The sequence below is a fragment of the Berghia stephanieae genome, chromosome 2, assembly GCF_034508935.2.
Source record: "Berghia stephanieae isolate SIO BIC M18660-M18661 chromosome 2, UCSD_Bste_1.3, whole genome shotgun sequence".
Classification (NCBI taxonomy): domain Eukaryota; kingdom Metazoa; phylum Mollusca; class Gastropoda; order Nudibranchia; family Aeolidiidae; genus Berghia; species Berghia stephanieae.
The window spans coordinates 23,292,980-23,308,755 of NC_088361.1; the positions used below are offsets into that span (position 1 = coordinate 23,292,980).

General features: G+C 38.9%; 1 protein-coding gene across 1 annotated transcript in view; it reads left to right on the forward strand.

Annotated features, from left to right (window-relative positions):
• LOC144964514 (putative G-protein coupled receptor B0563.6) overlaps nucleotides 1-4,779 on the forward strand; it is a 56,991-nt gene extending 52,212 nt beyond the window's left edge. Inside the window, exon 4 of the mRNA XM_078898898.1 lies at nucleotides 1-4,779. This exon is cut by the window's left edge and continues 595 nt beyond it. Coding sequence (XP_078755024.1) covers nucleotides 1-239 — 239 coding nt within the window. The 3' untranslated portion in view covers nucleotides 240-4,779.
• The last annotated feature ends 10,997 nt before the right edge of the window (nucleotides 4,780-15,776 follow it).

The following is a 15,776-nucleotide window of genomic DNA, read 5'->3' on the forward strand; positions in this document are numbered from 1 at the left end:
TAACGGCCAGGAAAATAATTGAAGAGCTGGGGATATCTCATCACGCGTGTACTATTTTTATCTACGCCGCTACGAGTAAGCAGTTTAGATTGTACCTCAAGCTGTATTTGTGCCAGTTATTTTGGTGTAAGCAGTCAGCTGGGAACAGCCCTGTACTGCATCATCATCATCACCATCATCATCATTACCATCATCACTCAAGACAACGTCAACAATGGTTACAGCGAAATTATAGATAATGAGTAGACTGGGATGAAACATTACAAATAATGACAGTGTTATTCACTCGGGTGATTTTGTGTTAACAACAAAATGATTCATTGACAACATCTTCGTTCATCCTGAAATATCCATAACCGTATTCGATTATCTGACTCCTGCCACCATTGTGATAAATACCACGTTTTACATTGTTTTTCAAAGCCAGAGGCGACCCAGCATTATAAGATTGAACAGAATTTTATCACGTTGATTCGAGAATGTATGTATTCATTGCCTTATGACATCTCGAAAAAGTATCTATGATTTGGAACATTGGAACATTGGAGCATTGGAACATTGGAACATGTACATGTTTACAAAGAGTTATGAACAATTTGACGTGTCCGAAACAATCAATTCATTTATTGTTCTTCATTTTCTTCTTCTTCTTCTTCTTCTTCTTCTTCTTCTTCTTTTTCTTCTTCTTCTTCTTCTTCTTCTTCTTCTTCTTCTTCTTCTTCTTCTTCTTCTTCTTCTTCTTCTTCTTCTTCTTCTTCTTCTTCTTCTTCTTCTTCTTCTTCTTCTTCTTCTTCTTCATCATCATCATCATCATCATCATCATCATCATCATCATCATCATCATCATCTTGTACTCTGCTTAAACCAATACATGTTTAATCTATGACAATGGTTTAATTATTGACGCATCTCATTTGTAGTTGATGATTATCAACTAAATACCAAAATCCTTTATATACAAATCATCATTACACAATGATATTCAATGATATTACTAGTTTTCTTGGGTATGTTGAGCATCAGCCTTTTTCGTCTCATTCCTCCTATAAACCATCTTATGTACCAACCACTCTAACAATATCGATCAAACAGATTCACTGAATAAAAGAAAATTTAACCATTAAACTCAGCACTCTGGAAAATAAAATATATTTTAAAATTTGACTAGAAATCTCGTCCTGAGCAAAGACTTTCAAATATGGGACTTCCCAGGTTTGAGAGCTTTTGCCCAGATGAGGGTCATTTAAATCGATCGATTTTTGAAGGAAGGGTTTTAATTAAATTTTAAATTTGTGTCTGTCGAGAGTACGACATAATTTTTTAATTGCACTGATTTTGGTCTCCATTGATAATCCTGCAATTCTTTGACCTGTCAGAGTGTATGATAATGATAATATACATCAAACTGTTGCCTAATCATCCATTTATCACAGCACACATTCTGCTCAAGTTATAGTAATATTATTCTAAAGAACGTAAGTTTCTTTTTTAAAACTTTGGCCGAAAAAAATTAACATGAGGAATTTCTAAGGGTTTGACAATGAGGTTACGTATTTAACATCTATACCAAAACCAACGCTATTTATTTGTAGATATTTGTCTGGATTGTTTTTGTCCCTGGCAAATTTAAAAACATCTTCAAACTATTTCAATCGGAATTCATTAACTCTGATCTTACCAATCATTTTCAAGATTTTTACTGAAATATCACACCGACGCAATACATAAATTGTATTTTTTAACTTAAATTTAAAAGCAATAAGTACAATTTATGCAGATGATTTTTAAAAAGAAAAACAAGCTTCGCAAAACAGTATTATGTATTTTTAAAATATAATAACGGATTTTCTTCAAATTTTGAGATTAAAAACAGAAATCTGAATAAGAAAAAGATCGTCTGTATCAAAACAAATTAAATATGGTGATTTTCCTACAGTTTGTAAGGAGAGGGTTAAAACCGTAGATGTCTATCATAAGGTTAGCATATCATGTGTATACATCGACGTCTACATATACGCAGATCTGACATCCGAATCCACATATGGGCCTAGTTTAACATTGTTGTAATGGACAATATTTTGCATCATTTTTTGAGATTTCCATGACAACAGTGACACCAACAGGAATTGAGTTATCAGTGGCCGTGTGTATAAATATAATTATTAGTCTTATCGGGTTTCTACACTTGAGGTGGAAATATCTCATGTATATTATACTGTTCTTTCATTGGTTTGTATTTATCAAACCAGTTATTTTTAACACAACGAGATTGCGAGTATGTGTTATTGCACGAAAAAAATTATAACGACTTTAATAAATTCAGAGAAATGAAAGAATACGTTTAATTCCCCCCCCCCCCCTACAAGTAAGATTATTTGATATTTCGTGACCAATTCTATGGTAGAAGTAGATCTACTTCTATTCACTATATTTGTATTTTTTTCTTCTTCTGCTTGAATGACAATATGACCCAAAATACTATCAGCCAATCAGCTGTCTTCTACACCTTATTTCACGCCAATTAAACACGAGACTATTCTGTAATTGTTGAATAAATTATTCATTCAACGCGTTCAAAGCATTATTCAACGATTATGTATCTAGATCTATTTACTAAGAAATCTAAGGGTTTTCCAATGAGAGGCGTGGAATAATTATTTTTCTTTTGAGTACCAGCTGCCCTCCAGATTAATGTTTATGACACAAATCTAAACGGTGTCTCCCAAATAACAACAGATTTTATCTACGATCCATTGTTTGTATGTGGAAGATATAAGCAGGAAGTGATTATTGTGATATAATTGTGTTCTTTACACAAAACTGAACTGTGTACGTAAAAATACAGTTTTAATTTCCTGTCAAATGTTTGTCAATGGAATATATCATTTGGAAGTGGTTATGGTGAATATTAAATGTCAGATGTTTTGGTGCCTACTACAAAAACCGCTAAACAATCGTTGCATTCGCCAGTTAGAATAATAATATAAGCAACCATGTGGTTTTTGTTGTTGTCACTAAACTATCTCCTGATATAACACCAATAGGATTCAATAGTCTGATGTCACCTCCGCCCAGCAACCAGCAGTTTGGTTCTAAAAAAAGAAAATTGGTACTTTTTGTTCTTCATGCTGGCTAGAACTTTTTCACATGTTTTGTGATCAGAATTTATAAAAGTCAAAACATGATCAGATGTACAATGTTTTTCTCCCCTGTAAACACTTTTATGCACGTGGGAGAAGTATTTCATATGGGCCGTGAGGGTGATTATGGCGTTCGCCATTGATCCGATAGTTTAGAACCAGTTACTATGCGTCATGACGAGGGTGACGTCACGACTGTTGAACCCTATTACTATGGTTGGACCAAAATATACAAAGGCAAACATAAATCAAATGGCCAACTGGAAAGTCGATGGCGACTGTTATTGTCCATACATTGTATTTATATAGAGTGAAACAAAATCCGCCCAGAGTGGTAATTCATAAAAACAACGTAAACTAGACACCCTCACAAATAACAGTCAATTATAAATACTAGATGTCTCTTGTAACTATTTATATTCCCCGGAATTAGACTCAATGCTAATATTTGAATCAACACACTCACATCAATTGTCATCATATTCATCATCACAACCATCCTCCTCCTCTTCCTCTTCCTCCTCCTCTTCCTCCTCCTCTTCCTCCTCCTCATCATCACCATCATCATTATCGTCATCATCATCATCATCGTCATCATCATCATCATCATCATAATCAATCCTATCGTTTTCGTCATATTCGTCATCATCATCATTATTATCAGCATTCTAATTTATCATTATCTTGATGGTTACGATTACTGATGCCATTGTCATAATCATCATCGACATTATCAATATCTTATATTTTGCAAACATCCGCTTCCTCCTCCCCCTCCTCATCATCGTTATCATCATTATCATCATCATCATCACCATCATCATCATGATCACCATCATCATCATCATCATCATCATCATCATCATCATCATCATCATCATCATCATCATCATCATCATCATCATCATGATCACCATCATCATCATCATCATCATCATCATCATCATCATCATCATCATCATCATCATCACATCATCATCACATCATCATCGTCGTCGTCGTCGTCGAATGCCATTAAACCCGTCATAATTATCATAATGTCATCAACAAAACACTCTCAACCATTCTATTCATTGTTTTCCCACCACTACTACCACCACCACCACCACCACCACCACCACCACCACCACCACCACCACTACCACCACCACAACCACCACCACCACCACCACCACCACACACCACCACCCCCCCCACCACCACCACCAATACCACCACCACCACCACCACCACCCCCACCCCCCACCACCACCACCACCACAACCACCACCACCGAACCACCACCACCACCACCACCACCACCACCACAACCACCACCACCACAACCACCACCCCCACCACCACCATCACCACCACCACCACCAACACCAACACCACCACCACCACCAACACCACCACCATCATCATCATCATCATCATCATCATCATCATCATCATCATCATCATCTTTATCATCATCATCACCATCATCATCATTAACATGTCATGGTCATATCATCATCATCATCAACAACAACAACAACAATCTCCTAACATTTCACAATGTTATAATCACCATCTTCATCACCATTGCTATCTTAATGAAAGCAACTCTAACGTGAGAACAAACAAATGACAAATAAATTTCCTCAGAAATCAATGTCGTTCTTGTGAGTTTTTTAACAAGACGGGGATATAATGATGTGTCGGAGACGACAGTAAATCAAGCCATTTACGAGCCGTTACGTCACGTGTCACGTGTGCATAATCCCCCAGGATTTCCTAGCTGTCCGTGGGATGTTTGATGAAATCATAATATGGGATTTGACACTGTCTACCTGTGGACCCAGGGCCGACTGTCTTTACCTGGATCAGAATTGGGTCATTAAGTATCGGATTCAAGAACTATTTGACATGTTGATGTCATTTTAACAGGTCAGAATAAACACTGACGTTGGAAGGTCATTCAATCTGTCTATACAAAAATTAATTCCTTAAGCCAAAATGTGCGGCTATGTGGTCTTGTGTGATGGCACTCGCTTTCGGATCAGAAGGTCCTGGGTTCGAGCCTCGCTCAGCGCATAGTTGAATCCTTGGAAAAGGCTCTTTACTCACATTCTCTCATCGTACTCAGGTGTAACATGAGTACCTGGCCGTTGACAGTGTTGTCTCTGTCACAAAAAAGATGGCAATATCACCTAACAGGCGTCAGGTTTCGTTCTACATGTTACGTGTTGCTGTTGGTCTGGGACCCCTGAGCACATTTAGTGGATATTGCGCTATATAAAAGCTCAATTTTAAAAATGTAAAAAATGGTTTAGTATAGCCATCATCACCCTCCTTGTAGTCCGTCAGAGCCATTAGGCCCATGGAGAAGGAGTTTATACCGGTTTCTATAGCGTGAAAAGGACAATGGCAATTGCTTGCGCTACTCTTTGGATAGGACGCTAGTCTATCCCAAAGTACTTTCCCTCCAGATCTAACAGACCCAGCTACCCAATCATTGCTGGGTGGACAAGGGGGATGGGGAGGGGGGGGGGTTAGACAAAATATCGGCTGCACCTGGGATCGATCTCGCTCCCTTTGTGTGTGAAGCGAGTGCTCTACCAACTGAGCTATTGTTACCTCCAGCCATCACCACATACACGTGACTATAATCCCAATATGTTTGGATCTAGATTGTGAGCAACTCTCAACTTGCGCTATGTGGTCTTGTCGTTTGACACTCGCCTTCGGATCGGAAGGTCCAGGGTTCGAGTCCCGCTCTGAGCAGATCATAGTTGAATCCTTGAAAAAAAAGTCTTATTGGCATTATCTCACCTTGCACATGTGTAAAATGAGTACCTTGTCGGTAACAGTATTGTCTGTGTTGGAAAAATGAAATGTTATATCGCCTAACAGACGGCATGTCTCGTCTTACACATGTTCAGTGTTGCTGTTGGCTAGGAACCCCTTGTTAACCTTTTGAGCAAATTTAGTGGAAATTGCGCAATATAATTGCTATAGTTTTTATTGTTTTACTTTTTATACAGGTCATACCAATTTGTGACAATTTGGGGATCAATGTTATATGTTGATATAAAAATGAAGTCCTTTATGCCAAAATGTAAATGGGTTGTTAGATATAATTGTAAGGCAAATACTAAAATAGGGCATTTATATCGCATTTATATCCACTAAACACGCTCAATGGGCTTTACAAGAGGTCCCAAGCCAACAGCAACACTAAACATGTAGGATGAGACATGATGATTATTAAGCGATGTTACATTGTTTTTTTTAATCGAAAGAGACATCGCTGTTAAGGGCAGGTACTCATTTTACACTTGAGTACGGTGAGAGAATGTGACAAAATAGCATGCGGGTGGTTGGATGGGAGCATCACCCTTGAATCATATACCTATGATGTTCGCATGGGTGTACGATCCGATAGTGATGTCGTTTCTTCTTCTCTTTACTAGCCTATCCTGCTTCTTTGGTTTGTGATTGTATTTTGACAGGGGATATTTTTTTTCCTGTAAATCCTCTGCCTGTTTGTTCTTGGTTATTTATAATTTAGCTTATGATATCTTTAGGTTATGATTTTGATTGACATTTGTACTATTTTTGTTAGATTGCTTGTTTTTTTTTGTTTCAGCGGTCTCTCATATAACCTCAATTGTGTTGGAAGAGACCTAAAGCAACAAACAAACAAACAAACAAAATAGCATTTTTTCAAGACTCAACAATGCGCCGCTCAGAGAGGATCTTAAACCCTGGCCCTTTCGATCCTAATGTCCAGCAGTAATTTAATAGCTGGGTCTGATATATCTGGCTGTAAGCACTTTGCGATAGTCTAGCGTCACATCCAAAGGGTAGCAAGTAATTGCTATTGTCCGTTTCACGCTATAGAAACCTGGATAAACTCCAGATCCATGGGCCTATTGGCTTTGAGGGAGTAATCTTTTAAAAAGTCAAATTGACCAAAATGATAAAAGTTTGTAAATTTTTTACTTAAATTCCAAACTTGATGTCAGAGTAAACCCGATATGGTAACGGATTGTGATACGGTTTGTCACGTTGTTACCAAAAAGATCAAATGTCACATTTTGTCCAAAAAGATCAAATGTCACATTTTGACCAAAAAGATCAAATGTCACATTTTGACCAAAAAGATCAAATGTCACATTTTGACAAAAAAGATCAAATGACACATTGTGACCAAAAAGATCAAATGTCACATTGTGACTAGAAAGTCAAATGGTAGCTGATATATCAAATAGATAGAGAATAACTCGGTCCAAACCGTCCACCAGGACAAGAGAGACTTTTGTGTGGAGACCTGACCCCGATCTTTGAAAAAATATCTTTTTGCCACAGTCAAACTAACTCGTTTATATCGCGTCCCTGTGGCTCTCGCCTTACATGCAAAGGTATCGAGATGTCTTTTTATTACCTCTGGTCCAACCAGCAGAAATCGAGTGGCTGAGTGTGTTACATCTGGCGGAAAGTAGTTTGTATTAAACTAGTCTTCCAGCAATAAATACTGTCCATCTAACGCTACAGACCTTGGGACAAACTCCAGCTATGGACATGGCGAGTGTCAATGAGTAATCGCCTATTTCATCACCACTGTGACCTCGGTACATTTGGCAGGGGGAAGAAGTCTTATCCACTGGGAACTCATAGTTAATTAGCGATTCTTTCATCAACCTCCGTCCAGACAGTACGAGTACGATTTATACAATAACCAGGGTAATCGATTACATTGTTTGCAGTCGATGTCACTGGAATATTTTGCATCTATTTTTTATAAAAATCTTGTTGCAGGTTTCACTTGGACAATCTGACCGGAGATCAGAGAGAGCAAAAACATTTGACTTTCCCTAGACGGAAACTGGTCGTTTTGCCTCTGAGGTGTGAACTTTTCCTCGGCGAATAGTCTAGTGGTACGGTACTCTCATTCAAACCTGTAGTTGCCTGGTTTAATTCCCATTCTACGATGTGCAAAGTTAAGTCTTTGGAATATTATCTTCATTCACATTCTCTCAGTAGTCAGGCGTACAATGACTAACTGACCGGTAACAGCTTCCTTTCTTGGGGAGGGGGGGGGGGGGGGGGGGGGGGGGGAATTATAATAGCGACATACATACATGAACACTCGCCCTGCGCGTTAAATGTTGCTGTTGGCTTGGGATACCTCGTAAAGCGCTTTTGGAAAATCAAATGGATATTGCCTTAAATAAAAGCACAGGTTATTATCATATTGAAAAAAAATTTAATGAGATAAACTAAACTCTCTTCATATGATAATTTCTGCCTTGTCGATATGTTCATTCCGTGAGCACCATTGCCGTTTGTTAATATTTTGATTAATAATATTTTAGAATAAAATTGTATAATATTAAAATGTCACCAAAAAATAACGGATTGATGTACAGGTACTCTTCCCAGTTTTACTATGAACATTTCATCCTGGGTTTGGACTGACCTGTAATTATTTACAGGTTTGGTAACAAAAATTGTTATCATCTCATTGTGTAATAAACAGGCCCAAACCAACGCTAAACATTTCCCATTACAACAATCTTAAATATATGCCAAAGTTGGGTCCGGGTATCAGACCTGCAAATGTGTGCACGTTGGTTTAGATATTTGAACAAAAAAAATCAAAACACTTCTATAGATCATCCAGACGGCCAAAATCCCATCTTTTCAATGTAAAGCGAGACATCTTACAATAAAATTGTTCAACCTCCACAAATTGATTTTCAATTCCCCCCTTACAAAAATAACAGTTATTATGCTGCTTCAAGCCAAATTAAATCAGTTCGTGTGATTGCATTATTTCACCTCTCGTATTACTGCATTACTGGAACATTTTTTTTCTAAGAAAATTATGTGGAATTGTCGCTCCTTCAGACAAGGAAGTCTTTACATTACAGAAGTCAATTTTACTTTGATTATAGTCTACGGCTCATTCAGAAGAAATGTGGAGTTTAGCACCTACATCAATGATGATAGGAAATAAAGCAATTACACAAGTGCTAGATAACACGCTCACAACATTGCCATCCCGAAGTATAACGGACCAACACACAAAATATGTGAAACCTTAAACGTTTATAGTCTGGTTAATACAGTTTAGTGAGGATTACTCATAAACGCGGATGGCAAAAAAATAATAACAAAGACCTGAGTGACGTCAACTTCGTTCTATCTATAGAAATATCATGATGTCCTGGAGCCCAATACGAGGCCAAACTGAAAAAAGAAGTCTGACGTAATTAACCAGTAGACTGTTGACGAATCAAGACACATGATTCGTGACATAGCGTGTAGGTTACTTTGAAATTTCCCACTTTGTGGATGGCAAATTTTAAAAAAACAACGTTTAATTCATTCGTTTATTATGTATAATTATATATTTATTTTATTTTACCTTAGGCCGAAGAAGTAAATTGATATTTAATTTTATCAACTTGAAAAATTCAGAAGAGTTTTGGACTAGTTACAAAATAGCACGTTTTTTCTTTTCACGGTCGTACAAAAACAACAGGTTTCGTTTACAATTTACGTCAGTTGATTGAATAGTATCTGATTACAAATTGGATGGTCCTACCTTTAAAAATCATTATGAAAGTGAAACATAAATCCTAGTTTTAACAATCATTATGAAAGTGAAAATAAAATCCTACTTTTAAAAATCATTATGAAAGTGAAAATAAAATCCTACTTTTAAAAATCATTATGAAAGTGAAACATAAATCCTATTTTCTCCTTTTCAACTGTTCAATCTGGTGATATTATAATTACTGTTGTACTCTGAAAGTGAAACATAAATCCTATTTTCTCCTTTTCAACTGTTCAATCTGGTGATATATAATTATTGTCGTACTCTGAAAAACACGTATCTAAAATTTTGACCAGAAAACTCGTCCTTCAAAAATATCGATCGATTAAAATGGCAAAAACTCTCAAACCTGGGACTTCGCAAGTCCCTGGTTTGAGAGTTTCTGCCAAGATGATATTCATTTGAATAGATCGATATATTTGAAAGATGAGTTTTCTGGTAAAAATTGTAAAAACTTGTTTTATCACAGGACAGCAGATTTATTAGATATTGGTGAGAAAGTGAACGTGTCAAAAGGATTTAAAATATCACTGATTCAAAGACTTATCTCTGATTATCTAACCACCATGTCCTCAGCAAACTGTTTGTTTAAAGTTCTTTCCGTTTTTATCAAAAGCGTTTTTGGGCGTTTGCTTAATATTTAATGACACAGTCAAATTTGTTGGACACCAAGAAGACATGACATCTGGTGTATCGTGGCAAATGTAGGTAAGGCGTCTTGATGTTTTACACTTCAGGGTGTGTTTAAATGCTACAGTAGTGAATTAGCCTTTCTCTAAACTGTTCCGTGGTGATTGAATCGACAACGATAGGTGTCAGGTTGTTCCACACGGGAATAGAAGAAGGGAAGAACGACTGTTCATGGCTTTGAATTCGGAAGAGCGGCATTGTGAATCTTAGATCGTGTCCCTTTGTTCTAAATCTCGTTGTTGCTGGACTAAGGTTGTTTGGTGGTCTTGCTACAAGGTTGTGGAATACGCGATAGAGTATTCTCAGTTTGGATTCCGTCCCTCGTTGTTCCAAAGTTGTCTGTCCATTGTAATGTTCGACCCATCTGTGATTCATAAACACATAAGGTCACCAGTGGCATCTGTCTTCTACCAGCTTCCGGACCTCGTCGGTCCAACAGAAGGACGTCATCTTTCTTTCCACCGATCTTCTTCATTCCCAGAGATTCGCCTAGTCCAGTGGCGTGTTCCCTTTGTTCCCTTTGTAAATACGTGACTCGGTGCCTGAGATATGTTCAATGTGAATGGCAATGCAACTTTGGCATTTTAGAAAATCTAGGTGTAAAAAGTTTACATCGAATCCTGCTTTTCTTTCTGCGCACCAGGACCAAAAACTTGGACACGAACCCAATGAATGTTTTTCTCTCTCTGTCTCTCTCTCTCTCTCTCTCTCTCTCTCTCTCTCTCTCTGTCTCTCTCTCTCTCTCTCTCTCTATATATATATATATATATATATATATATATATATATATATGTATATATATATATATATATATATATATATATATATATATATATATATTATATATAGTTTCCGGTCAACAATGACTGGCACATGTTGACACCGAGACCCCATTTCAGTTAATATTCTTTTTGGCTCTCTTAACCTTGAAAAATAAATGTAAGAACACTTATTAGTTTTAGTTAAATTTGTTCAATTGGCCGAGGATGTGTCACATTATAAATTAGATTTTACTTGTTTACAAGAAACCAAACTAGAAAATGGCGTCTTTTCCACTGTGGATACTGGCGACTTATTAGTTTTCCTTTCACTCTCGATTCTACGGATGTGGCTTCTTTATTAATGAAACATTGTTAGTTTGTTTTTAGGTGTTTAACGGCGCTTTCGACACTATTTAGGTCATTTAAGCGCCCGTTTCTGTCTTTTATTAATTTTTATCGGCCTTGAGGGGCCATAGCTGCTCAAAACGTGTACTGTTGTAATAAAATCTTTATAAAATCATAATAGTTACATGTTTGTTTTGTAAAAATATCTATTTACAATTTCTGCATGAGTTCACATTCCTGCAGATATTTTAAAATTGTAAGCGGATCGACCGACTGGAACAGAGACTTCAAGTCTCTGTTATAATAATGTTGTGACCTTATCTGTTCTAATTCTGTACATTCAATTAAAATGAGTTGAACTGTGAGGTCACAGTTACATGTACTGCAGAGGGGTTTTTCATCCCTATCCAGAAGGAAACGGTGAGTGAGGGCAGTATGGTCAATCCGGAGTCGAGTTATTTTGACCTCGTCTCTTCTTTTTAGCCCCGAGTTGGGTCTGGGGCCGAGGTCACTTTTAATTTGTTATGTACATCTCGACTCCAGGATCGTTCCCATTCCTTTCGGACATGTTTTTTTATATTGATCTTTAAATTCGCGTGTGGGATTTTACTGCCCTCTTTAATTCTTGGCTCACCGCCTCTTTTGCCAGTCGATCCGCTTCTTCGTTCCCCTGGATACCCACATGACTAGGTACCCAGAGAAAACAAACTTTCTTTTTCTTAATAAATAATTTATTTGCACCTTCCAAGATACTTATGAGTCTTGGATCGGTGCAATAAAAATTTGAGATCCCCTTAAGTACGGACAGCGAGTCAGACAAGATCAAGAATTTGTTCTTATTCGATCTCTCAGCCAAACGGAGAGCATTTAGGATTGCTCTCGATTCCGCTGTAAAGATCGAAACATTTCTATCCAGGCGAAGTGATCCTGTGCCTTCCGATGAGTGATAGGCACATCCTACTGCATCTGTGCTCTTTGAACCATCCGTGAAGATGTGAGTATGGTTTTTGTATGTTTGTAATATTGCTTTTAGTGTCTGTTTGTAAATATGTGGGTCTGTTTGTGATTTTTCGAGTTTTGTTAGATCCAAATTTATGTTTGGTCTATGTATGGACCATGGTGGTGTCTTTGCCTGGACGTATGGATGTATCCTATCTAGACTGATGTTCATGTCTGCGATGTCTTTTTTTATTCTGCAACCTAATGGTGGTGTCATTTTTGGGTGCTTGCGAAATTTTTCTTCTAGTGTCCTATCCGTGTAGTGTACGTGTTTGTGTGCTGGGTTGTCGTGCAGTGATGTGACCTTAGTAACATACTGGAGAGCCAGTTTTTTTCCTCCTGAGATGGAGAGGTGGCTCATCTGCCTCAGCATAAAGGCTTGCCACTGGAGAAGTGCGGAAAGCCCCGAGTGCCAAGCGCAGTCCCTGATGATGAATTGGGTCCAGCATGCCTAAGTAGGATGGTTTTGCAAAGCCGTATACAAAAGATGCGTAGTCCAATTTTGATCGAATAAGGGTTTGGTATATCTTTAGAAGAGTGTTAGTGTCCGAACCCCATTCCATGCTCGACAGAACTCTCATTATTCTCATTGCTTTCATGCATCGCAGTCTGAGATCTTTGATATGGGCGAGGAAATTTAGTTTCCTATCAAAGATCAAACCCAGGAATCGGGCTTCGTCCTTTACCTCAATTCTGGAATTGTTGAGACAAAGGTCAGGCTGTCTGATGCAGGTGTGTTTTCGGCAGAAGTGGACAGCTACTGTTTTTGATGGGGAGAAGGAGAAATCATTGAGATTTGCCCACTCCGACAGTTTGTTTAGTTGGAGTTGTAACTGTCTCTCAATGGTGTCCATACTCGATTTACTTCGATAGCATACAAGAAAGTCATCAACTATAAGGAACAGTCAACATTCTGTCTCATTGCATTCACTATTGAGTTTATTTTAATCTCAAACAGAATGGGAGACAGAATGCTACCCTGTGGAACTCCCTCTTCCTGATCAAATGGATCAGAAAAGGTAGATCCTGCTTTGACCTGAAAGGATCTGTTGTTTAAAAATGCTCTGACAAACATTGGAAGGTTTCCTCGTAGACCAAGATTGTGCAGATCTTTTAGGATTCCATATTTCCAAGTTGTGTCAAAGGCCGTCTCTAGGTCAAAGAAGATTGCTACCAAGTGCTCACCTTTGGCAAAGGCCTCACGAATGAAGCTCTAGTCGAACAAGGTGATCAACAGTTGATCTGTTCTTTCGAAAGCCACATTGGAGGTCGGAGAGGGAGTTGTTGTGTTCCAAGTAGAACATCAGACGCTTGTTGACCATTTTCTCCATCAGCTTGCATAGGCAGCTGGTGAGGGAGATTGGTCGGTAGTTTGAAGCGTCCGAATGGTCTTTCCCAGGTTTTGGGATTGGAATCACGGTGGCCAGATTCCAACTAGGTGGAAAAGTCTGTGTTGTCCATATCTTGTTATAGATATTCAAAAGGACAACCAGACTATCTTGTGGAAGATGTCGGAGTATTTCATAACTGATGTTGTCAGGACCCGGTGCTGTAACATTTGTGTCACGGAGGCAGGCACCCAACTCCTCAAGTGTAAATGGTTTGTTGTAGTCTTCAGTGTTTGTAGATGTAAAGTTTATTGGTGTGTTTTCTGCGTTTTGTTTATGGCGCAGAAATTGAGGTGTGTGGTGTGCAGACGAGGAGTTGTGCGCCAGCCTCTCGGCCAGGTGTTGGCAATTTCTTGTTCTGTTTCAGCCACGGATCCATCGGGACGTGTCAAGTGATTTAGTGAATCACTATCAGATTCCTTCAGTTTCCGTAACATCTTCCACACCCTATTTAGGGGTGTCTGGCTATTTATTTTTGAGACAAAGTTTTGGAAGGATCTCCGTTTGTTTTCTCGGAAGATCTTCCTACACTTTGCTCGTAATTTCCTAAATGTTGTGAAATTCTAAGGGATTGGGAATCTCATCGCTTTCCTGTATGCTTTTTTCTTCTCCCGTAGGGCCGCTCGACATTCCTCTGTAAACCAGGGATTGTGTTTTCTCGGTCTACCAGAGGTTGTTGGTATTGTCGAGCTGCAGATATTTGTTAAAATATTTTTGAATTTGTCATAGCTGTCCACCTCTGTCGTAAGGAGTCTGTGACACTCCTGTGAGAAAGTTTCCTAATCTGCTCGTCGAACACTCCAACGTTTGGGCTGTGCGGCCCTTGAAGTCGGGGTGATGTCAAGGCAGACTGGAAAATGGTCAGAACCGTGATCGTCATCGATCACAGTCCAGGAGAGCTCTGGAGCTAGTGTAGGATCACAAAAAGTGAGATCAATGGCAGACGTAATAAGATTGTAAATATTTACCCGTGTCGCCTCGAGACCGTTTGCCAAGTATACATCCATTTTCATTATGAATGTCTCCACTGCTTTTCCCCTCTGGTTTGTGTCTGTGTTTCCCCAGAGAGGACTGTGAGCATTGAAATCTCCCATAATCACATAGGGAGGGGGGAGTTGGTTTAGAACTCCCTGTAGCTCAGCAGACTGGAGGCGGTGATCTGGTGGGATGTACACGGAGCAGATGGTGATTGGTCTATGCAATGTCACTCTCACTGCTATTGCCTGTAGATTTGTTCTTATTGGTATCAAGCGGTGGGGGGTGCTCTTCTTAGTGAGAATTAAAACTCCCCCACACGCTATCTGGCCATCAGAGTGAATCAGATGATTGGCCGTATATCCTTTTACTGTGTAGTCGTCTGCTGGTAATTTTGTTTCCTGCAGACAGACTACATCAGGATTCCTCTGGAGGAGGAGGTCCAATTTTGTTCTATTTGATCTGATCCCTCTGATGTTCCAGGAAATTAATCTTGTCTGACTAGGTATCCTAATTTTTTGTGGGGAGGTTAGGCAGTATGCCTGCCTTCAACCCTTTTACTTTTATTCTCCTAGGAGGAGAGACGTCCATAGGAGAAGGAGGCCCTGTGGAGGGCCTCTCGGTTTTTTAGGGCTGAGTTTTTTTTAACCCTTGGGATTTTTAGGTCCCTCTGGGTTCTTAGATTTTTTGGGGCTTTGAGGCCCCTCAGCGGGATTTGTGGATCCCCCGACTGGTGTTGGTGGCTCCATATTCTGGGAAGGGTTGGGGTTTTGTTTTTGGGGGGATAGAGAGGGCTCAAGGGAGTGGAGATGGGGGGTGGGTCCAACATCCACGCCCATGAGGGGGAGAATTTTTTTGTTTGGGGAATGAGGGGGTGTGGAGGTCG